Source organism: Spinacia oleracea, chromosome 6, assembly GCF_020520425.1.
Source record: "Spinacia oleracea cultivar Varoflay chromosome 6, BTI_SOV_V1, whole genome shotgun sequence".
NCBI classification, from domain to species: Eukaryota; Viridiplantae; Streptophyta; class Magnoliopsida; order Caryophyllales; family Amaranthaceae; genus Spinacia; species Spinacia oleracea.
In genome coordinates, this window is record NC_079492.1 from 129,733,366 (window position 1) to 129,759,150 (window position 25,785).

Genomic DNA, 25,785 nt, shown 5'->3' on the forward strand with positions numbered 1-25,785 from the left:
TATGGTATTCTGTGTATAATTGTAATAAATTTATGGCGTTTAATTTATTGTGTGATGATAAAGGTCGTAAGTTGCGACTATATTTAGTTGTCATCTTACGTATTGGAGTTTAATTGGTACATATAGGCGCCACGTATGTTATGCATCATCAGAATATTTTTACTTTTATTTTTACTATGAAAATGTGTAAATAAGGTAGTCGATATAAAGAAAGAAACAAATTATAATATTAAGATTTTCCTATCTTTTTTTATAACATGTTTAATAGATAATATAAGTTAAATATTTTAGCTTCCAATTTAAATCATGACACACAACTGACACAAGCATACCATGCCTATTATTGTGACACGGTTTAAAGGTCGCGTGTTACGACTTTTATCATTTTATTATTTATTTATAAATACTCTTTTTTTTTTTTTTGCGAAGGGTTATTGAATTGACATAAGTACGTACTCATTAATTAGGGGAGGCTACACCTCTCACTCTCTCAGTACTCATAGATGGCATCTTCTATAGGTTATAGACTTATAGCCAAAATGAATGTTGCACGTCGCACCCCAAGTGAACACAATATGCACACTCAATATCTCGTGAAGCTTTAAGGATGTTAGGTTTGAGATGTTAATCTTTTGTAATTCAAAATACTTTTGTTCGTCTTTAGACTATAGTGTAGGTGAAAAGCTCTATCATATCCAGGAGTCTCGGTTGGTGAATTTGGACGTGTACACTAATATTAGTCCAAAATTTGCCATGTGTCTTCTCCTATTATATTGGCCTTGTTTGGCAAATGGCTTTTTGCTGGCTTTTTGGTTGGCTTTTGGCTGTTGGCTTTTTAATCTGGTCAAACAGCCAAAAAATGTGTTTGGTAACTGGCTTTTTAGCTTACTGAAAAGCCAGCTTTTTCGCCAAAAGTGAAAAGCTAGTAACACTAGCTTTTTGGAGTTGGCTTTTGGCTTTTCACTATCTAAATTACTTTTTTGTTCTTGTTTGTTACTAATTAACTAATAATTAATAATTAATAATTAATAATTAATAATTAATAATTAATAATTAATAATTAATAATTAATAATTAATAATTAATAATTAATAATTAATAATTAATAATTAATAATTAATAATTAATAATTAATAATTAATAATTAATAATTAATAATTAATAATTAATAATTAATAATTAATAATTAATAATTAATGATTAATGATTAATAATTAATAATTAATGATTAATGATTAGTGATTAATAATTATTGATTAGTGATTAGTAATTAGTAATTAGTAATTAGTAATTAGTAATTAGTAATTAGTAATTAGTAATTAATAATTAATAATTAATAATTAATAATTAATAATTAATAATTAATAATTAATAATTAATAATTAATAATTAATAATTAATAATAATAATTAATAATTAATAATTAATAATTAATAATTTTTAATTTTTAATAATTAATAATTAGTAATTAGTAATTAGTAATTAGTAATTAGTAATTAGTAATTAGTAATTAATAATTAATAATTAATAATTAATAATTAATAATTAGTAATTAATAATTAATAATTAATAATTAATAATTAATAATTAATAATTAATAATTAATAATTAATAATTAATAATTAATAATTAATAATTAATAATTAATAATTAATAATTAATAATTAATAATTAATAATTAATAATTAAAGTTAATAATTACGGAGTATTAATTAATGACTAATAACTAAAAGTGAATAATTAATTAATAATTAATCATTAATTATTAATTATTAATTATTAATTATTAATTATTAATCATTGATTATTTATTATTAGTTATTAATTATTACTCCGTAATTATTAATTAAAATAATAATTTATTAATACTATTGCATAAAGTAATTTATTTTTAATTTATATTTATTTATTTGTAATTACGTTTTACTCCGTACACAATACACAGTATGTATTGAAAAATGAATAAAAGACATTAAATGTCCTTAAATGTCATTTTACATAGCTACAGCCAACAGCCAACAACTGATTTTACCAAACATATTTGTAAACAATCCATAGTCAAACAGCCAACAAAAGCAGCCAACTTGAACAGCCAGTCAAACCAGCCAAGTAAAACAGCCGACAGCCAACAGCCAACAGCCAATTGCCAAACAGGGCCATTGTTTGATCTCGATCTTAGGCTCTTTTGTTGGTGAATAATAATGAACTAGATTTTGGGCTCGGGCGATGCCCCGAACGTCGAGTCATCACTTGAATAATTGTAACTATGTCTATTTTTCTGTAAAAAAAATAAAAATAAATCATAATTAACTCCTATTTTTATTAAAATCATTTTTCTTTCTTTACTATCACTTTATTATATATCGTTTGCAAAATATAACACGTAAATTTGCATAGCCAAGTGGATAAGTCATTAGTGGTTCTAATCACCAAGTCATGGGTTCAAATCTTGTATTTGTAATTTTTGAGTAATATTGGATGACACGTAATGACATGTGTCAAATTGAAAGAGGAGGTGCCACGTGGCATTATATACTTTCCTAGAAACGCCTTTTAATATATTAGTATAGATTCCATCAAATCATATTATAATAAATAACTAGTGTGTGGCCCGGGCGATGCCCCGATCGCTACATTGAATAGTTAAAATTTAAGATTTTTCTTGAGCTCAATATTTGACGAAATGCATGTATACCTTAAAGTGAAAAACATCAATTAAGTTTGTCTACTACACAAACACACTACGTCATTTATCATGCCAAGTAATTTTTCAATTAGCTCATCTTACAATTGTATAATTTGTTTTCTAGTGGAACTAAGTGCTTCAAATTAATAACACCAAATTAGATATAAGCAGCCATGCAAGGTATTTCTATAGTTGATGCTTATGAGATTCATGACATCATGTTTCTTCATAGTTGTCCTAATTATTTATTTTTATTTTTTTTCAAAATATTCCATAGAAAATAAAAAATCAAATAAAAATTTAGTTGGTTTAGATTTCATGTTAACATTTATTTATAAATTAATGTGAAGAAATAAACCACAATTGGTGGTTGGTTAAGATGGTAATGAGAATTATCATTCAGACATGAGGTCTAGAGTTCGAACCTCGTTGTATTGATTTTTGGTTATCCATGACATGACATACCACTTGGTGGGTGAATGATGTGGCGCAAAGGGAAGAGTACTACGTGACACATAGACGTTTTCCAAAACGCCTTTTAATATATTAGTATAGATAATATATCTAGATGACTACGGAGTACATCTTAAACTAGGCGTCTTACGTCCTACCTAGTATGTAAGTACTGAAATACATCGAGTATACTCTTACATACGCGAAACGCCTGATGAGCGTATATGAAAATAGGTATATAAGTCAAACTAGTTATTGCCTCGGGCAATGCCCCGATGACTATATGTAATTCGAGAACTAATCTTGATAAAATTTGAGTTAAATAAAAATAATAAAAATAGTTTAATATTAAATACTTACATATAATACGAGATAAATATTTGTGCATAATTTATTTTTATATTTTATTTATGTAAGGGTGATTTAATATAAAATTTGGCTAAACATCTTAGTAACTAAATTTAAATTTAAAATGGAGTAGTCTTTTGTTATGTGTAATACTCTTTTTTATTGCTCTAGGTAAATTTACATGAACTGACCTGCTAAAAAAACGTAATTATAAATGAACCTAAATGAAAAAAAAATCAAGTATAGTTTAGTTTCATAAGAAAATTATTAAAATGTATAATTATGGTAAGCATTGAAGTTTTAATACAGGGTATTAATAAACATAACTTATATGTTTTCGATTGCTTAAGTATCATAAGTTGTATTATTGGATTAGTGGTTAAAGTTCTAACTTATGAACATGAGATCATGGGTTCAAGCATTGATGTTTGCATTTCTTCATCTTTTTGTAAGAAAATATTATATGTCAATGTGGCTATGCCATGTCACTTGCCATCTAATGGTGGCGACATGTGGCGAGATGACATGAAATGCCATTGAGATTTAATAATAGTATAGACAGATTATATTCAAATAGGTATACCAAGGTTACCCAATCCAAGACACCTTTAGCTTGTTTAATAAACTTAATAAAGCGACTTATATATAGGTCCTGTTTACGAATTGTTTGTTGGTTGTTTTACTTAGCTAGCTTGATTAGTTTTTTTTTTTTTGCGAAGCAAGCAAGAACGAATAATATTAAGGCCCAAAACAAATAAAAACCTAAGCTAACTCAAAAGGGAAATGAACCAACTAGGTTGGACCTTTTCACCAAAGAGCTAGGAAAAACAAATTAAGTACAAAGCTTACAAAGTAGCAAACCATAAGCTATATCTCTTACTCGCTTTCTTAGGCATAACAAACAAGATGCGATCTCTAACAATTTGCTTAATCATATTCACAACATTCTGCACAGTTGGAATTGAAGAATCCCAAAAATTGTCATTTCTGCTTATCCAAATAAAGTACACTGCAGCTGTTAACAATGCATACCCAACTTGCCTCCTGAATTTAGACAATCTGCTATGACCAATGACTCTCATGAGTTGCTGCAGTTTACAAGAGGTAGAAGAAAATCCCAACCAGACCTTAAGAGCACTGATGCACCTGCTACTGTAAGGACACTCAAAGAACAAATGAGCATGATCCTCATCAGCCTGTCCACATAGTAAATAAGCTGCAGAAGTACTGACACCAATTTATTCTTGCCAATTTTGTAGTGGTTTGAAGCCTACCTTGCACTGCCAGCCAACATATGAATCTATGCTTTGGACTGTTCAGCCTATTCCATAACATGGTATCCCAATGAATAAGAAGTTTTGACCCAACAATCTTCTCATATACTGATTTCACAGAATAATGAGGCATAGCAATAAACTCAGCCTGTGTGTACACCATCTTGATCATCTCTTTTGTGGCACAAATCTTCTTCCAACACCAGCTAGCAAAAGCTGCAGGCAGATAATCCCACCAATCCCCATCTTTAACCTACACAACGTGAACACATTTAATCCACACATTGTCTTGTTTAGAAGCAATGGCCCAAACATACTTTCCCATGCTTGCAGTGTTCCAATTGAACACATCCTTGAATCCAAGACCACCCTGTTTCTTAACACAACAAGAGCTTTCCCATGAAATATTGCTAGGTTTCTGACTATAAGCCTGACCACTCCAAAGAAAAGATCTACAAATCTTAGTGACATCCTGCAACACCCTCTTAGGAAGGATAAACACTTGAGACCAGTACATATGCAAACTGATAAGGACATAATTAATGAACTGCATTCTTGCTGTATAGGATAAATTCCTAGAGCTCCACACTTTGATCCTAAAGATCATCTTATCCACCAGAACATCACATTGAGCTGTTGAGATTCTTTTAGCACAAATGGGAACTCCTAGATACTTAAAAGGAAGGTTACTCCTAGTAAATCCAGAAACATTTACTACCCTGGTAATATCATTCTCAGACATATCACAACAATAAACAACAGAATTTTTCTTATTGGCCAACAAACCAGATGACTCAGAGAAGAGCTGAAAAGCTTGAAGCAGCAGATACACTGAGGGGAACTCACCTTTACTACACAGGATTAGTTCATCTGCAAAGCAGAGATGTGTGAACTTGAGATCTTCACATCTAGGATGAAACTGAAATAGAGGGAACTCACTCATTCTATGAAGAATTCTGGAAAGATATTCCATGCAGAGAACAAATAGGAGAGGAGACATGAGATCCCCTTGTCTTAATCCCCTTTTTGACTTGAAGAAACCATGCATTGTCCCATTGAGCTTCAAAAAAAACTTTGGAGTGGTAACACATTCCATAGTAAGAGCCACCAACTCCCTAGGGAACCCCAAGTGGACCAACATCTCCCTAAGGAAATCCCAATCCACAGTATCATAGGCTTTCTGGAGATCAATTTTCTGAAGGAAATAATGCCCTTGGTCCAAGTATGCATTCAATGATAAGTCTAATAAATGCAGTTCAGTATTAATTAACAAGTTAATAATTCAGTGAGATCAAGTGAGCTGAATGCCTAGCTAGAGGCCGCTTCAGTTCAAGTGGAATTAATGATATTAATCCACAGCTTACTCTTGACTGAACCCGTAGGGTTACACAAATAGTACGTAAACGGATCAAGTATTTAATGGCATTAAATACTCTATCTATGGATATTCGAAATCGACGGATCTTGGTTTCAGTGGGAGCTGAGATCGTCACAAGCAAGTGAATACTCCGGAAACGATGATATTGCCGGAAACGGAAATATGGATCGTATCGGAAATATAAATATTATCCAAGTCGTAGATGTTGCCGGAAACGGAAACGTGGTACGTATCGGAAAATATTATTGGAAATGGAAATATTGTCGGAATCGGAAATATTGCCGGAAACGGAATTATTGTCAAAATCGGAAAATAGTTTCGGAAACGGAAATATTAAATATTTGTTCGAAACGGAAATTAATTCCGGAATCGGAAATATTAAATATTGTTCGTATCGGAAATGAATTCCGGAACCGGGAATTTAATCGGAAGCGTATCGTACGAATAAGCATCGGACAAGGCCTGCCGGACGAAGGCCCAGCACGAAGCCAGGCCATCGCCCAGCAAGCAAGACGCGCGCCAACGCCCAGCCCAAGGCAGCGCCAGGCCCACCGCAAGGCAGGCCCAGCGCGCCAAGGCGTGGCTGCGTAGCGTGGGCTGCGTGGGCCGAGCGCACGCGTGCGGGCGCCCTCGTGGCTCCGTGCGTGTGTGTATTTGTGTCCATGCACAATTCCTAAATCTATTAGGATTTGGTGTATGATTAAATTCCTATTCCTAAAAGGATTATTTAATTAATTAGAGTCCTTGTAGGATTCTAAGTTTAATTAAATCGTATCCTACTAGGATTCCAATTCCCTTTCCAAACCTCTATAAATAAGGGCCTAGGGTCATAATTTATGGACACGGGATTGAAGTATTCTAAGGGTAAGTTTTGAAAGAAAAATAAGCCAAACACTTGCAAACACTTAACCGAATTTCCTAGTAACCTTAAGGGCGATTCTAGTTGGTCTAACTTGAGGCGGATCCAGACGTACTGTGGACTATCTACGGAGGGACGACATTTGGAGTCCTAAAGACTTGTTCTTGTTCGGTTCGGGCGCAGCTAGGGAGGGCACGCTACAAAGTGTATGCTCCTAAATTATGCTAAATGATTATGTGTAAATAACATGTTTCCTAGCATTAAGGTTTTTCCGCATGATTTATGTTTTGTCATATGTATCATAACCTATCAGTGGTATCACGAGCCTCTTATTATTTTCATAATCTAAATTGCATAAACATGGTTAAATATTACAAATTTTCAAGAATTAAAAGGGGTGATTAATTTTCGTAATTGTTAATTAATTGCAAATTGCGTTTATTTAATTATATGTACGCAGTTTTTCGGCAGTTTCTTCGTTACTCATCCAAATCGAGTGATTTTTGTGTCAATTCCGCATGTAAAAGGCATTCTAAAATTTTGACAAAAATAATAATTTTCGGCCGAACCCAAAATTCTCAAATTCGAAGCCTAACTATGACTTTTCGGAGGTTTTAGTTTTTCGAACGCAAAAATTTGTAAATTTAAGATGTTAAATTAAATATTTGCGATTCTTGTTGATAAATCTTGAATTTTTGATTGACCTACTGTATATGTTTAACAAGTTTGAATGCCTAGCCTTGTTAATTATGCAATCTAATTTGTAATTATAATTAATTTGTTGAAAATTCGAATAATTTAGAATTGATTTGATTTTCATAATTAATTAATAATTCAATTAGATACCTATGATTAAAAACCACCATAAAAATTGTTAATTTGTGTTAAATTTTAAATTTTTATGACCTAGACTTGAATCCATGTTAATCGGAAATTAATTAATTAATAAATTTTCGATTTTTCGCCCTAAAATTATGAAATTAATATGATTTATTAATTTGTCATTAATTTTGAAAATAAAATTTTTAATTTTTTATGCGATTTGCTCATATTACTTGCACGCACAAAGCAATGGACGCTACGTGTTACCCTTAAGGGGTGTTGTATAGTGCGGGCATGCCTTGCTCGTCGCCCATGCGGTACGAATGCAGCGAGCAAGGCCATGGTGCACGAGCACAAGGCAGCAGCCCTGCCTTGTGTCGTGTGCTATGTGCGATGGGCGAGTGGGCAAGGGCGAGAGCAAGGCAGCGAGCAGTCGCGTGCAACGCGCACTGCCTCGCGCAACGATCGAAGCCTCGCGCGCAGCGAGCGCTGGCTCGCGTGCGACGAGCGCTACGACTGCATCGAAGCCTCGCGCGCAGCGAGCGCTGGCTCGCGTGCGACGAGCGCTGTCGCGCGCCCAACGATGGTGAGCAACGAGCGTGCTTCGATGATGCCTTGCGATGGTGAACAGCAGCAGATGCGACGCAGCACATAGGCTGCGCGCACATGGCCAGCAATGGCTGCGTGCGTGTGGCCTATGGCTGTGCGTTGCGTGGTGATGTTGCGTACCTTATGTTACGATTAGATCGTTTTAAAATTTTAATTTGAAATTTTCAGTTTATGTAATTTTAATTAATTTTAAAATTAATAATTTAAATTGTTTTCTTGGATTTTAATTTTGAATATTATAATTATAATAAATTTCATTTATTCTAATTATTTTACTAAAATTAAAATCATGAATTAATTTAAATACGACTGAAAATAAATTAAATATGTGGATTCAATTATAAATTTATATGAGCTTTAAATTTTAATTAAATTTGTATGTTTCCGGTTAGACTAGAAATACATTTTGATGTTTAAAATTAGTAAAGCATATGAATTTATTGGTTTAAGTGGGAGCCCTTTTAGTCATAAACTCTTGATTAGGTCTACAAATCCTTAAGGTTAAAACAACTTGATTAGAATTAATAAGGACTGAATAATTTGTAGATTATTGGTGCCCTTGATTAATTGCTGCAAATATTTATGTGATGCATAACGTGTTTTACTAACCAACTATGTGGGCCATTCATGATAATGAATGGGTGAATGGTATATATTGTATATGTACTGTTTTGCAGGTTATGAAGTTACTAGTATGGCCCAAATAGGATAGAAAATATGGTATGCGTACCATTAATTTGAATGTAATTGGTCTAAAGTACCAAAAATGTTTTTCAATTCAAATATGGTCTGCTACCATCAAATAGTTGTAATTAGTTTAATTATAGCTTATCCTATTTGAAGAAAATGGCGCCTCCCACAGAGATTTTCAAGACGGATTTTGAAGTTGAAGCTTCAAGATGAAGTCGGGCCATACTAGATCACATTTATCTTATGCATGCTTTAAGTTATTTATTGCTTTAAATATGTCTTAAATATGCATGAGATCAAAGCTTGATTATGTTGCATGATTAAGGATTTTAGTTCACTTAAAATCTAACCAACATAGTAAGAGCCTTAAGTTCCAAACTTAAAAATTGAGTTAAAAGGTGCCATGCCAAAATAACACTTACTTGGATATCCTTTACATCGATCTTAGTAATAGTTTTCCGCCATAGCGAGGTGTTACTTGTCGATACTAAAGGGGTAAGGTACACAAATAATTGTGAGTACATGTTAGTTTTGGTGAAACTCAACGATATAAGTAAGGAGTCCTTTTATGTCGTGGCAAAATCGATAGGTTTACCTAATAAGTTCTTAGACGTACCTATCAACCAAGAATAGTTTCTAGACTATTAGCAAAAGGTTTTTGCTTACCTAAAATGTTTTAGGATTGAGTCGACAAACTGTGCTTAATTCTTCAATGGTTTTAGGGTCTTGGAATCATTTTATTCACACCTGCCGGAACAATAAATTCGAATAAAATGCTAATGACTTGTTTAAATTGCATGATTGCTTTAATTTTCAAGTTATTACTCATGATAAATGTTTAGACTTTGCATGCTTCAATGTATGTTTTAATTATTGTTTATAATTAAATATCTTGCACTGCAATAAATCCTTTTAGAAAGGTAACAGTAAATTTCCTCGATTGGTAGTGAATCCAAGAACGATTCACGGAAATGAGAGAAAATGAGCGATTTAAAATGTACGTTTCTTTTAGCGACTTTTATAGTTGTTTTCGAGTATCAAAGTCGAATGGAAAACCGATTGGTGCTTGTGAATTCAAAATACAATGTAGTTTTGAGATCATAAAGCATTGAGTTTAAACACTCAGCTTTACCAATGGTTAACAACCTAATATCTATGTCCATTTAATTCTCGAATGAGTCTAGTCCCTAAACATTCGAATAGATCAATGCTTAGAGAACTTTAGAAGCTTCTGGTAAGATCGTCTAGTTGAAACAGAATATTCAACATAAATGGTAAGAACTTTGTTGGAGTGACATTGGACATGTCTAAACAAAGTATAAAAGTCAACACTAGAGAATTCAATTCTTAAGGCTATTACAAAGGGTACAAGAAATAGGAAACAAGGAACAAATGAAAGGAATTTACGATTCCGTTTCTACCTATAAGTTTATGTTTAAAGAGAAGTGACCTAGAAATCAAACTTCCTTGGTATCATATACCGCTTGAGGTTCTTACTTCGGTAATAACTCAAACAATGGAAGCTAGGCTACACTAATGGCCTACAAGTGGGAAATAAAGCATGGAAATGCTACATTAGTTGTAGGGTCATCTAGTTTGTTTTAAGTCCTTTTAAAGGCTGGAACTTAATGGCTATTTTGTTCCATAATCAGCATACCTAAATTTCTGTTTTCAAACACAGAAAGACTCACATTCAAGAAAAACAAAAACAATGTTTGTTTGTTTATTTGAATGAAATGGTCAATTACGGGTTGAGTCAATATGTTTGATTAAAACAAACAACTCTTTAACAATAAGAACTTTACTAGGTTCAAATCAACCCCTTGATTTGAGTTCCACTAATCTTTGGCATTGTTGCTTAGACCATATCAACAAGTTAACATTCATAAGCTCTATTTCGATGGACTTTTGAAAGTTTCTTGATTTCTAGATCAATTCAAGGCCAGCTAGTCTTACTTGTTGAAAGTAACAAAAGATATGAACTATTGTTAGAACGCCTAGACAATAGAGTTCAAGGCTAAAGAAAGGTTTTATGAATTTATTATTTCACACAGATTTGAGTGAATATAGGTTTATTTACTCAATGTGATATAAGTTTGAATCTGTTTGGCTAGTTCAAAGATTCAGAAGTATAAATCCCACTTGGCAAGAAATCATAAAGATCTAGGTTAGATCATGTTGATGATTACTTAAGTCAAGAATGATCATCAATGATTGTGTGTAGTAAAATTCACAATCTAGCTCCATAAGATAAGACATATCTAAGTTGGAATGATCGAAGTCAATTAGTACTTGATTCGATCAATGATGAATCATAAAGAACTTTCCTATAATTTCTAAAACAAAATGCCCAACTACCACCAAACTAAACCAAATTCGTAAAGCTATTGAAAAGTAATTTCAGAATATCTTTTCATAATATATCTAAAGAGTTCCTAAACTCAGTGGGAGCTTAGTGTTTGTTATTCAACAAACTAAGGCCCAAGTTTAGATATATGTTTCATTGTGATTTATTCAAATGAGACACAAGGGTATTGTTTCTACCACGAATTTTTGAGAACACAATGTTTGTTTTCTCGAAATAAATTCCTTTTGGAGATTCGTTTCCAAAATGACAAGTGGGAGAAAATAGACCTCGAAAGTCTTCGAGGCGAACAACAAACATAAAACGGAGATTCCGGAGGCTTTTCGAAGTTCTTTAGAAAATCCGAACACTTATTCCTTGAGGACTTTAGAAGTGGCTTTAAAGAATAGACATCTCTTAGAAAACTTTACAAGTGCTTCAAGGAGAACAGAATATTCAAAGAACTTTCAAGTGGCTATTGATATTCTATTGTTTGATGTTCTATACCCAAGTAGGCATAGAGTTCAGGTCACTGAAGCTATGCGATTCTTCTATTAGATAGTGAAGAAACCTACAACTTGCAGTCAAACTATTATCATGTAGATTAATAAGTTTGTGACTTGTAAGAAAGCTATGACGAAACCTAGATTCCCTAAAATGGTTAGAGGCCATATATAGACTCAATGTTTTAAATGGTTAGAGGCCATAAAACATACTCAATGTTTTGATGACAAAATTGAAATTTTGTTGATTTGCAAGAATAGTTTCACACCTATTGGTTGCAAGTTTGTTTTAAGAATAAAAACCATCAAACATGAAACTGTGTTCACACACAAAGCTAGATTAGTTGCTAAAGGTTACAAGCAAATTCACGGTGCGGATTGTGTTGAAACCTCATGCAAAATCGTAATGCTAAGTCTATAATTCAAGCAATGATTACATATTGGTACATATGGCAATTGGATGACAAAACGTATTCCTCAATCAAATGTTGGAAGAAAACTATGTACATAGCATGTCATAGGATTTGTGGATCCAAATAATTATTGAAAGGAAAGCTAGCTTATAAAATCTAAGTACAGATTTAAGCAAGCAATTGGGAATTAGAATTATATTTTAGTGAAGCTAATAAGTATTTTAGTTTCATAAAATGTACATGATTCTTATAGATATATTAGAAGTTTAGTGGGAGTACATAAAACTTAATTGGTCCTATGTGTATCACACACATATATCTCTATTATGAAATAACATTCAAATGCTAATAAGTTAGGTTTGAAATTATTTATCAATGATGGACCAAGGCGAAACTTAGTACATACTGGGTATTAAGATCTATTTACAAAGATCTTATGATATTGTTTTGGATTAAGTAATGGCATGTACTAAATCAAACACGAAAGACTCCATTGGAGATATTCGATCCATATGAATAAATCTAAGTAATGAATGTTTGAACTATGTATAAGCATTTACTAAGTTAAACATCAAAGAGTCTAAATGAGATTCTTAACCTATATTATATGTCAAAGAATTTAAGCTGGATTCAGTATCTACTGAAATTGAATGAGCTAAAGTTACATGAATAGAATTCAATTGGGAATTATTCTGCAAAAGAATTTATCATGTATGATATAATATGAGGATCGCCAAAAACATATCGTATGGCTTTAGGCATGACGAACATATACCAATCTCTATTGATCTAAGTAAAGATCAACTAGATTGAGATCAAGAAAAACTTATGGTACTTGAAAAGGTACATAGGATTAGTTCTTGATTCAAGGAAATAAAAATATGCTAAATATTGATGCTTCACGCATAAACACTGGCAAAGGATCAAGAAAGATCCCTTTGGAGTTAACCATTGGCAAGAACGAGCTATATGCATTGTGTTTTGAAATGGCAACATGGATTGGAGACCATGAGTTGTTGCGTGGGAAATTAAAATATTAATTTCTATGTTCCAAAGATACAGCTGGAAAGTCTTCCACATATCTGTGAACTGCTTGGATAAGTAAATCCAAACAAAGCATCAATAGCAACCTAAACAGTTGAAGTAAAAGTACTTATTGCCTAAGAAGCAATAAAACTGAGTTGTTTATATTAATGAGTTGTTCATTGAACTTGGGTGGGTCACATGCCTGCTAACTTGATGGTTCTTCATTGCAAAATGCGTAGAACCACTATCGAAGTAAGAAAGACTAGATCACATAATAAACAAACTCAAAAGATCTTATCATCATATCTCGAAGAACATTCGATGAAAAGGATATTAAGATTGGCAAAGCATGATAACTAAACCTATGCAACAAGTGAGAAGCAACACTCACATTGTGGCACTGGAAATCAAGCATAGTTTTGAATTCCACTAATTGTTTTAAAGATGGTTTCGAGGCCCATGGTTCTAAAACATTGGGGTTGAACATTTATCATATATGAAATGCATTTTCATATTCCATTTAATCTTGGTTTAGTATTAAATGATGAGTCCCTTCAATTTGACAATATATTCAAGATAGACTGTCAGGACCAGTCCTATGACTAAGAAATGTCTATCAAGTGAACTTGAATGTCAAAAGTTGAAAATGGTCCCTGGTCGGAGTTTTCTATAAAATTGGACGCATAGAAAACGTTAGACGACTAGAATGCAAGATGACTAGTAGTTCTGTTTCTTGAACTATGTGGACATGGCAATGTCGTAATCATTTGCATTGATACTTACTTTGGGAAGACTAGTATCGGACAGACCTATGAAACTTTACTGTAAGAGATGAAAATCTGTCATAAGTAAATTTCATTAAAATTATTAGACTAAATCCTCAATACCTGAGTGATTTGAGATTACTTGTTTGAGGACTGGTTACTTTGACGTTGACGAACCGTCGCACCGTAAAAGGAGGCTATAAAGGCAACGCTTAGGTAATCACCTATCAAACAAAGTCTAATCTCAAGATCGCAAGATTGGGATTGTCCTCCCATAAATCGGGATGAGATGCTAAAAGTTGTACAAGGCCACTCGGAGAGCTAGAAACTGTGAAATGCATGGCCGTGCTCGGATGAATCATAGGCTATGATTATCTGTTTATTTGGTCAGTTGAACTCTGAAACCGAGAAACACCTCTGGACATAATAAGGATGACAACTCTTACCTTATGTTCAAGAGCAAGCATCGAGCGACAAAGGAATTAGGAAATGCACACTTGTCCCTAAGGACAAGTGGGAGACTGAAGGAAATAATGCCCTTGGTCCAAGTATGCAAATGATAAGTCTAATAAATGCGGTTCAGTATTAATTAACAAGTTAATAATTCAGTGAGATCAAGTGAGCTGAATGCCTAGCTAGAGGCCGCTTCAGTTCAAGTGGAATTAATGATATTAATCCACAGCTTACTCTTGACTGAACCCGTAGGGTCACACAAATAGTACGTAAACGGATCAAGTATTTAATGGAATTAAATACTCTATCTATGGATATTCGAAATCGACGGATCTTGGTTTCAGTGGGAGCTGAGATCGTCACAAGCAAGTGAATACTCCGGAAACGATGATATTGCCGGAAACGGAAATATGGATCGTATCGGAAATATAAATATTATCCAAGTCGTAGATGTTGCCGGAAACGAAAACGTGGTACGTATCGGAAAATATTATTGGAAATGGAAATATTGCCGGAATCGGAAATATTGCCGGAAACGGAAATATTGTCAGAATCGGAAATATTATCGGAATCGGAAAATAGTTCCGGAAACGGAAATATTAAATATTTGTTCGAAACGGAAATTAATTCCGGAATCGGAAATATTAAATATTGTTCGTATCGGAAATGAATTCCGGAACCGGGAATTTAATCGGAAGCGTATCGTACGAATAAGCATCGGACAAGGCCTGCCGGACGAAGGCCCAACACAAAGCCAGGCCATCGCCCAGCAAGCAAGACGCGCGCCAACGCCCAGCCCAAGGCAGCGCCAGGCCCACCGCAAGGCAGGCCCAGCGCGCCAAGGCGTGGCTGCGTAGCGTGGGCTGCGTGGGCCGAGCGCACGCGTGCGGGCGCCCTCGTGGCTCCGTGCGTGTGTGTGTTTGTGTCCTTGCACAATTCCTAAATCTATTAGGATTTGGTGTATGATTAAATTCCTATTCCTAAAAGGATTATTTAATTAATTAGAGTCCTTGTAGGATTCTAAGTTTAATTAAATCGTATCCTACTAGGATTCCAATTCCCTTTCCAAACCTCTATAAATAAGGGCCTAGGGTCATAATTTATGGACACGGGATTGAAGTATTCTAAGGGTAAGTTTTGAAAGAAAAATAAGGCAAACACTTGCAAACACTTAACCGAATTTCCTAGTAACCTTAAGGGCGATTCTAGTTGGTCTAACTTGAGGCGGATCCGGACGTACTGTGGACTATCTACGGAGGGACGACATTTGGAGTCCTAAAGACTTGTTCTTGTTCGGTTCGGGCGCAGCTAGGGAGGGCACGCTACAAAGTGTATGCTCCTAAATTATGCTAAATGGTTATGTGTAAATAACATGTTTCCTGGCATTAAGGTTTTTTCGCATGATTTATGTTTTGTCATATGTATCATAACCTATCATTTTCATCATGCAACTTGGCTTAGCACTTTTCCTCCCATACTGCTTCACTAAGTCCTGAACCACCATGATATTATGAACAATGTATCTACCATGGACAAATCCCCCTTGGTTTTCAATGATCAAATATGGCAGAATCTGCTTAAGCCTACCACAAAGCACCTTAGTAATACACTTGTAAAGGGTATTACAACAGGAAATAGGCCTGAAATCACTCACATTCTTTGGACATTTAGTCTTAGGAATAAGAGTGATCACAGTATGATTAAGATCTTTCAGTAGGTTTCCTTGCTGCAGGACATCAAGCACAACAGTGATAATATCATCTCCAACTATACTCCAAGCATCCTTGTAGAAATATAATTCAAACCCATCAGGACCTGGAGCTTTCACCAGGAATAGAGAACAAAGCCTTCTTCACTTCAGCAGCAGTGTAAGGAGTATTAAGAATGGCCCTATGAGCATCAGTAACCAGAGGACCAGTTTGCACAATATGCCTAAGAACAAATCTTCTATTAGGATGAGTAGTACCTAATAGTGTTGTGTAATAGTTCAAAAAAGATTGGGAAACATCTGCAGGGTTATCTCTCCATACCCCATTCATGTCATGTATACTATATACCTGGTTCTGAACATTCCTAGCCTTGATACTCTGATGAAAGAGATAGGTGTTTTCATCACCATCTTTAAGCCATGTAGCTTTGGCCTTTTGTTTCAAGAAATCCAGGTAGGCTTGATGCTTAATCTTATAAGTATTTACTGCAAGTAATTCTGTAGCAGCAAGCGTCTGATCAGCAGGGTTTAGATGCATTGCATTCTGAGCAGCTACCATGTCATGATAAGCTTGAAGATCAGCAACTTGAATGTCAGTAAAACCAATTCTATTCAACTCTTTGAGAGCCAATTTCACCTTCCTCAACTTGTGAATAACACAGAACATTTTGCTCCCCTATACTGGACTATTCCATTGCTCCTGAATGGTTGTCATGAAATGAGCAGAAGCCTTCCACATTGAGAAGTACTTAAAAGGTTTTCTCCCCCCCTGTATCCCTGGGGTAAACAGTCGGAAAACCAGGGGAATGATCAAAACATCCCTCATTCATAAACCAGACTTCAACTGGAGAATCTCCTTGCCATTTAGGATTAGCCATAACCCTGTCAATTTTAGAGAAAACTCTAGTTATACCTTGCTGCTTATTATTCCAAGTGTAGAAATTTCCCACAATTTTAATGTCCTCCATTCTAAAATGATGCATTCACTCACAAATATCTATTGTTTCTGTGTTCCTGACATGAGAGCCAATTCTCTTATCTATACTCATAACACAGTTGAAATCTCCACACAAGATCCAAGCATCCTGTGTATTAAAATCTTTCAAATCCTTCCATAATTCTTCCCTTTTATGACTCTCATTAAAGCATAGATGAAAGTACAGAAGAAACCAGGCATGCCACTCACTGGCTTAATAAAGCAATGAATAAATTGACTGGAAGCAGCCCGAATACTAACAGAAAAACTTCCTGGATTCCAAGAAACCATTATTCTACCCCCATCATGATAACTAGCATTACTGGTAAAGCACCAGCTTGAAAACACTCTTTGGTAAAGCTTCCCTAGATTAGAAAGCTTAACCTTATGCTCTAGGAGCCCAACTAACCCCACATGATACTTATGAAGAATATGCTTCACACCATCATGTTCCTGAGTTAGACTGATGCCCCTAACATTCCATGTTAGGATTCTATCCATAGGATTTGGAAGAGTCCCCTCTTCTTGTACTGGCATCCGCAATATCATCACCCCTATCCAATCCTGCAGTACTACAAGCACCGTGATCATCATCATTCAGCATCTGGAAATGATTAGCAACTAGTGTTGGCACTAGACTGGTAGGTCTAACTCTGATTGGTCTAAGTGTTCTCTGAAAACCCTCCGGATCCACCTCTGGTTCAACCACATCTGCTGTTACTACTAGTAGCTGCTGCTTTTTCTACACCCAAAATTTTCCTGGTTTTACCATGCTTGCAGTCAAAAGTTAGATGACTAACTAATTAACAATTCTCACAAATAGTTGGTCTCCGTTCATAAGTGATAGGAACTTGAATCAACTCATTGTGTTCATTCATAAAAGATACTTGATCAGGTAACTTTTGAGTGATTGGCATATCAACCAAAACCCTAGCATACTGAAGCTTATCCCTACTCACAGTGGCATCATCCCTTTTGATTGGCTTACCTAATTGACTCACTGTTTTGAACATTGAATTTTCCCCCCAATACTTAAAATTCAGTCTCAAAAGAATCCAAATAAGAACTGAATTAATCTCCTCCTTCTCCATATCCATGTATACACTCCATGGTTTCACAACCATTGGCTTGCTGTCAAAGAAAAAGTGACCATAGGTGACCTTATCTCTCATATCCATAGTTAAGAATCTCACCAAGTAGATCCCCTTCTTCACTAACACTACCTTATCAACATTAAATTTCTTCCAGATTCTCCTGATAAACCCTTCCATTAAATGTATTGGAGGTAGGGATGTCAGTGGGGCGGGTTTCGTGGGAGACCCGCCCCGCATCCGCCCCAAGTAGGCGGGGATGGAGGTAGATTTGGTGGGTGGTGGGGCGGGGATGGGTATAAAAGTCTTACCCGCCATGGGTGATGGGGCGGGTGTGGATTTTGTGTTGAATCCGCCCCATCCCCGCCCGCCCCGCCCCATCCCCACTCGCCCCGCCCCATCCCCACTCGCTCCGCTTTATACCCGCCATCGGTGATGGTGCGGATGTGGATTTATTTGTTTGTAAGTGATAATATGAATTTAAATGAGACTTTTAAGTTTTTTTGTTTGAATTTTATTTGTTATGGCGGATACTTTTTTTCGATTATATATGTTACTTTTAGTATATGGTACTTTTTCTAAAGTTAATTTTTCATTACTCCGTATATATGACAAATATTTGGTAAATGAGAAAACTTAGGAGGGTATTGGCGTGGGTATGGGGCGGGGGTGAGATAGGGATGGATACCCAGGCGGGTGGTGGGGCGGGGATGGATTTTAGTTTGTACCCGTTGGGGCGGGGATGGGGATTAATTTTGTACCCGCCATGGGTGATGGGGCGGGGATGAAGATGAAAAATTTAGGTGGGGATGGGGATGTAGGGACCTACATCCGCATCCGCCCCGCCCCATTGACATCCTTAATTAGAGGATTCGCACCAACAATATAACAAACAATAGAAGAATTCCAGAAATCTACCTCTTCATGTATATCATCAATCTCAATCTGAACAGGGTTAACTACAGCATTTGATTTTATTGTCTCTACTGATCCAGTTTCATCATCAGCATGCTCAGTCATAACATCATCAAATTGTTGTAAAATTGGAACATAAATCATACCAATATCAACGTTGGATTGAGTGTTGTTCACCTTGTTAGCTGATTGATGAATCGTTTGCATCTATTCGTTGAATGAGTGTCTCATCTCTGAACGCACTTGTAAGTGTTTCAACCCAGATTTAGGGGTAAGTATTTCATTCTCCATCGTCAAATCCAACGCTTCGACCCCCAAAACTTCCTCAATAGATCGAGTTTTGAGTGCTTGAGAATATAATCTGATGAAGGTCCACGCGGTTTCTTCTTTGCAATGCCCTGCTTACTTCCTTGCGATTTATCTCCAGATTTCCTTGCCATGACAGCGGTGCACGATAAGCTATCATGCACCGAAGGGAAACTTGGGGAGAAAGGCAAGTTTCTCTCTATTGTTGTTGCTTGTTGGGTTTTTTTCATATTATATTTGATTAGTTGTTTAAGTTGGCTACTTTTATTAGCTGTTTGACTACGGATTATTTACATATATGTTTGGTAAAATCAGTTGTTGGTTGTAACTATTTAAAATGACATTTAAGGACATTTTATGAATGTCCATTTTTAATAAATATTATGTATGGAGTAGTACGTAAAAACTATACATAAAGTATTAATTAGAGTATTATTGTTACCATTTATATATTTGTGTAATATAATTCAAAAATATAAATTTATTATATATTTCATACAATGTTAAGGGTTGTTGATTTATTGATATTGGTGGCTAATTTTAATTTATAAAGTTTTAGTAAATTATCAATAATTAATAATACTATATTTAATAATCATTAATATTTATTAATTACTCGTATTTAATTTTTAATTTAATTTATAATTATGTTGTGCTAGTACTTGTCCCTGCTTAACCATTTCTTCTGACCACTGTAATTTGAATTTATTTTTTTCTTTTTTTTTTTTCTGGTATAGAAAGAGCTACTAAAGACAATGTGACAAATAATGTAAACGGGATTCGAACCAAAGTTTTGGATACCACCCGTCAAGACTGTAATTTGATAAGTACACCTAATAATAAGACAGTTCACAGGTAAATTTCTAGCTTTAAGGTTTCTACTAATTAGTAATAATTGATACTACAAAAAAAAAATAGTACTTCTAATTTATCCATTTGATACATTATCATCATCCTTTCTCATCTACAAACTTCTTTTGAACTAAAACTAAAATTTAAGTAAGCTTTTGTACTAGAAAATTTAAGCTCAATTTCAAATACAAGTTTTAAGAGCCAAATGAATTTATGCTATTGGCTCGACTTGTTAACACTTAACAATCTCTAAAAATGGTTAAAAAAAAGGGGGAAAAGAAGGAAACAAAATGGTCTAGGTCTTGGGCCGGGATATCTATCTAAGAAATAAGCCCAATACATTTAAGTATCCAAATTTATTATACTCAACTAGTTCTTGAGCCCGTTCAAATAACGGAAGTTATATACTTCCTTCGTCTTTTAATACTCGCAACGTCTGTTAGTTTCACGCATGCCAATGCACTACTTTGATCATTTATATCTTAAATTCTCTTTATGCAAAAATTATAAAAAGTTGATATTTTGAAAATACACATTGAGACGAATCTAACAAGATCCCACATGACTATGTTTTATCTTATATAAAAAGCACTAAGAATAGTCAAAGTATACTATATGAATAGTGACAAAATTCCAAACGTTGCGAGTATTAAAAGACGGAGGAAGTATTAAGGGCTTGTGATTTAAGTTGGATATATAATTTAGAGAAAGTGGAATTTGAAGGTTAAAAATGGTACATAAATATTGAGTGTTATAGAGGAAGATGGAGCGGATGAGGTTGAGCGAATATACGAATTAAATGGTGAATTAAAGTTGAATAAGGAAGATGAAGTGGAAGAGGCGTTGGAGCAGTAAAAATAGCAAACAACAAAAGAAAAAATAAAAAAAATACGGAGTAATAATTAATGGATGAAAGAAGGGGATAACACGTGTCCTCTATTCATGTATGATTTTCTTTTTAAATACTCCCTCCGTCCCGGAATACTTGACCTGTTTTCCTTATCGGGCCGTCCCTTAATACTTGACCTGTTTCTAAAAATGGAAATATTCTAACAATATTATATTATTTCTCACTCCACCCCTATTAACCCACCTACCCCCTACTCCATACAAAAAATAATTAAAAATTCAACCTCTACTCTTCCCTAACCCCACCCCTTTACACATTTCCACTAACTACATTAAAATAATACCCCACTATCAACTACTACCTATTAAATTAAATAAGTCAATTCAAGTCCCTTAAACTCTGTGCCGGTCAAACCGGGTCGAGTATTCCGGGACGGAGGGAGTACTAGGCAAAGGCCGTGCCAAGGACAAGCTCACTCTACATTGTAACGGGTTGGGTCGGGCCAAAAAATAAAACGGGGTCGGGCCCAGGCCCGCGGACCGTCGTGTTAGGTAGGGTCTGGCCGTCATGCCTAAACCTAATTTACTAAAATTAAAGTGTTTTGTCGTGGCGGGTCGAGTCGTGACGTGTCTTGTCGGTTTTTCCAAAAAAAAAAAATTGTTGGGACCACGACTTCGTGCTCGTGCCTGACCGCGTTTTGTTCGTGCCCATACTAGACTGGACATTTTTCATGTCGGGTCGGACCGGCCCGATCCACAACCATCTTTACATGTTCTAGGTAAGTAAACTAGTTGGATAATACAAGTTGCCTAAAAATTCTTATCAAAATTTGGCCCTCAATTCTTTTATTTATCCAATGGTACTATCCCTCCTTGTGTCATACGATGAGAGAGAATTACATCGGATGCAACTTATAGTTTCCAAAAAGATTACAAATTTTCTGTTCTTGAGATAGTTAGCCAACCCAAAACCATGAACAATGGAATGTGGGCAATGAACCCAGACAGCTGGAACTATTTGAATAACTATATTAGTACAACTTTGGTACCCCCAACACTCTTGTCTATAAAACTACACAACTTTACACTAAATTTATAAATATTTCCTCCTTTTTAAGCACTAACTTCTTTATACTATCTAATTGTATAGATCCAAAATATTCACCTTACTATGCTGCTATATTTTAACTAACAATACACTTCAGATATGTTTTATCACTAGTTAGTTCTGAATTAAGAGCATGGCTGCTCTAATCACTAAGCTATTCTTCCTTTTCTTCTTTTTCCTTGTCTTTGTGCCTATTCTTGCTCATAACAACAGACTAATTAGCTGCGAAAACGATTCGTTTGAATCATTAAACTATGGATGCAACCGTATCGCGTCCGAAAATCAGTGTACTACATATGCAGTACTTCATACAAATCCTTACTATTCTTCCCTTTATAATCTTACATACTACTTGGGATTAAACCGTTTCACAGTTGCAGAAGTGAACGGGTTTTCTCCTGATACTGAATTCCTTTCAAGAAATCAGCCTCTTTTGATTCCTGTCGACTGCAGGTGTGCTGAAAAAGGCAGAGTTTTCCAAGCTGAACTGATAAAAACTACTGCTGTTGGTGAGAGTTTTAGTGGGATTGCTGACTCTCTTGAAGGGTTAACTACTTGTAAAGCTATTCGAGAGAAGAATGCTGGTGTTTCGCCATGGGATCTTTTGGAGAGAATCAAGATATCAGTTCCTGTAAGATGTGCTTGTCCTACAAGTTCTGAGATCAGTTCAGGTATCAGACTGTTGGTTTCTTATGCTGTCACTGCAGGAGATTCTGTATCCTCCTTAGCCTTACAGTTTAATACGACTGTTCAATCAATAATCAGTGCGAATAAGAGAGTTATTGGTGGAGGTGGTGATTTAGTTATCAGAGATCATTCACTGTCAGTTTTGATTCCTCTGAAGCAAAAGCCTCTTATAGGATCTCTCGCGAAACCAAGAGAACCTGGCTTGGGATTTCCATCAGAGAGGAGTGTCAAAGCCATTGCTCGAAAGAAGAAGAAGAAAAAGAAAATGTTGAAACTTGGAGTTTCTATTGGTGTTGTTGGCTTTGTAGTATTAGCTGCCATTGTTGGTTTTTCTGCATTATTCTTTATGCAGAGGAAAGAAAAACAGCAGCAAAACTGTCTGTCATCTAAAATGGTGGATACAGAGTTACAACAGCTGAGTTTAAGTATAAGAACAACAAGCGAAAAGAAAGTTTCTTTTGAAGGATCTCAGAGCACTCTGGATGGCCATGGCGAAGCCACAACACCGCGAAGTATAAACAAGATGATGTTGGAGAGTTATACTGTTGAAGAACTGCAGAAGGCAACTGAGAATTTCGACTGTCATAACCTCGTAGAAGGGAAGATTTACCATGGCCGTATCAAAGGTAAAGATTTAGCAATTAAGTGTACAACATTGGAACTTATCTCCAAAGTTGATTTAACCCTTTTCCAAGATGCAATTCATAATCATCCTAACATAATGAGAGTGTTAGGAACATGTATAATGGATGAGAATGATTCATATTTGGTTTTCGAGTATGCCAAAAATGGATCATTAAAGGATTGGATTCACTGCGGTTTAGCCATGAAGAGTCATTTCATAGCCTCATGTTCTTGCTTCCTAACATGGAAGCAGAGGCTTAGGATTTGCTTAGATGTTGCCTTGGCATTGCAATATATGCACCATATAATGCACCCGGTTTATGTTCATCGAAATATAAAGAGCAAAAACATTTTCCTAGACGAAGAATTCAACGCAAAAGTTGGGAATTTCGGCATGGCTAAATGTGTTGAAGACAGAACAAAAGAAGAAGAAACAGATGAAATACAGTTCAGCTCAAGAAACCCTTCGTCGTGGGACAAAGGGTACTTAGCTCCAGAGTACATTAAACAAGGAACAATATCTCCAAGCATTGATGTTTATGCTTATGGGGTGATTTTATTGGAAATGTTATCAGGGGAAACCCCGGTAATTAGCCCTAATCACGAGGGAGAAACTGTTATGATTTCTGAAAAAATTAAGTCCATACTTGAGTCAGAGAATGTGGATATGTTAAGAGGTTGGATGGACAAAGACTTAGGTGAGAATTACTCGTTTGATGGAGCCATTGCTTTGGCAACACTAGCAAGGGCATGCATCGACGAGGACGTTTCGTTGAGGCCGAGTGCCGGAGAACTAGTTGAGAAGTTGTCAAGGCTAATTGAAGAGTCACCTGAACAAGGAGAACAAACTTGTTTGATCAATGAAAGCTCCTCTAAACCTTTGGTTCAAGCAGCTGTTAACAATAGTAGTAATACCTAGTGATGTCTCAAATAAGATAGTTTATGTTACACTATATGTATATCATATGTTATTACTATGTTTTAGCATATAAATGTAGCTGCATAAATAGGTAATTTAGGCTTTGGCCATGGTCCATGTACAAAGTAATTAAAGCAGGTTTCCGACTCGATAGTGCAATTCATCTTGCTGTATCTAAAAAAATAACTTCAGTCTGGTATTGCTGTAATTTATGTTGTGTTTAAGATGTTATAATAATAGTAGTATAATAAAGCTGTGGGCTATCAAAAGCTCTAAAAAGTCTGGATTGCTACTCATTGACGCATTTTGTTTAACAAAAGTTAGTGGTAGTTTACTAATTTGTCTTCCTAGAAATGTGACATTTTGACTACTGAGTCAAACTCATCACTTCTAAATTATAGTTTACTTGTCAGTAAAAATAATGTGATGCAAATTAAGGTAGACACAAATAGACTAGTTTTAACAAATTAAGGTAGACACAAATAGAGTAGTTTTAACAGTCTACATACATTGCTAATAAAGGCAAACTAGGCAATAGACTAATTATAGCTTAATTAAGATTCTACTCTAGCTAAAAACAGGGTCGTCTATGCTTTAGCTTTATCTTATTTGTGATAAGATTAATCCTCCAAATACTAGGCAAATTCATATAAATATAAATGTATGTACTCCTATTTTAATTTCTATGTACTTTGTTACTGTATACTCTTGTTTATAGGAAAGTGAGTGAGTGTAAGAAAAAGAGGAAAACAGTAAGAGATGGGTAGTAAAATGATTGGTAATAGGACGAAATAAATTTCAATAATTGTTATGTATTGATAAAAACATAACATGACAATTCTGTAAATACATTAAACTTTCAACAGTATAAAAAATAGAGACAATGATATATAAAAAAAAGAACAATGTTATATCGTGCCTTTTCATTTCCTAAGGCTGACATATGGACGAACGGTTATTACTCAACGGATGCATGGGCATGTATAAGCGGAATAAAATAGGTTTTTCTGGAAATTTTAATTTATTACAAGTATTGGTTTATTTGTGTATCATCTTAAGCTAGGTTATGAATGAAGAGAAAAATATATATTTTAGTAATAATTGATATGCTATAAAATGATATGTTTT

The 25,785-nt window shown here is 34.9% G+C and overlaps 2 protein-coding genes across 2 annotated transcripts; one reads left to right on the forward strand and one right to left on the reverse strand.

Annotated features, from left to right (window-relative positions):
* Positions 1 to 4,332: 4,332 nt before the first annotated feature.
* LOC110787539 (uncharacterized) lies at positions 4,333 to 16,997 on the reverse strand. Its single transcript, XM_056832782.1, has 4 exons — positions 16,438 to 16,997; positions 5,075 to 5,906; positions 4,772 to 5,014; positions 4,333 to 4,683 (listed from the first exon to the last, which is right to left on the reverse strand). The coding sequence occupies exons 1-4, from the start codon at positions 16,995 to 16,997 to the stop codon at positions 4,333 to 4,335; spliced, it is 1,986 nt and encodes a 661-aa protein (XP_056688760.1).
* Positions 16,998 to 22,435: 5,438 nt separating this feature from the next.
* LOC110787523 (protein LYK2) lies at positions 22,436 to 24,902 on the forward strand. Its single transcript, XM_021992158.2, has one exon. It carries the CDS (start codon positions 22,561 to 22,563, stop codon positions 24,655 to 24,657), a length of 2,097 nt encoding a protein of 698 aa, XP_021847850.2. The 5' UTR covers positions 22,436 to 22,560; the 3' UTR covers positions 24,658 to 24,902.
* The last annotated feature ends 883 nt before the right edge of the window (positions 24,903 to 25,785 follow it).

Excerpts from the sequence above, each read along its gene's own strand:
- LOC110787539 (XM_056832782.1), bottom strand. The coding sequence starts at position 16,997 with ATGTTCTGTGTTATTCACAAGTTGAGGAAGGTGAAATTGGCTCTCAAA. Across the intron at positions 5,907-16,437 it reads ATTCCTGGTGAAAGCTCCAG|GGAGATGTTGGTCCACTTGG; the intron begins GTCCTGATGGGT and ends GGATTTCCTTAG. Across the intron at positions 4,684-4,771 it reads ATAGATTCATATGTTGGCTG|GCTGATGAGGATCATGCTCA; the intron begins GCAGTGCAAGGT and ends CTATGTGGACAG.
- LOC110787523 (XM_021992158.2), top strand. The coding sequence starts at position 22,561 with ATGGCTGCTCTAATCACTAAGCTATTCTTCCTTTTCTTCTTTTTCCTT.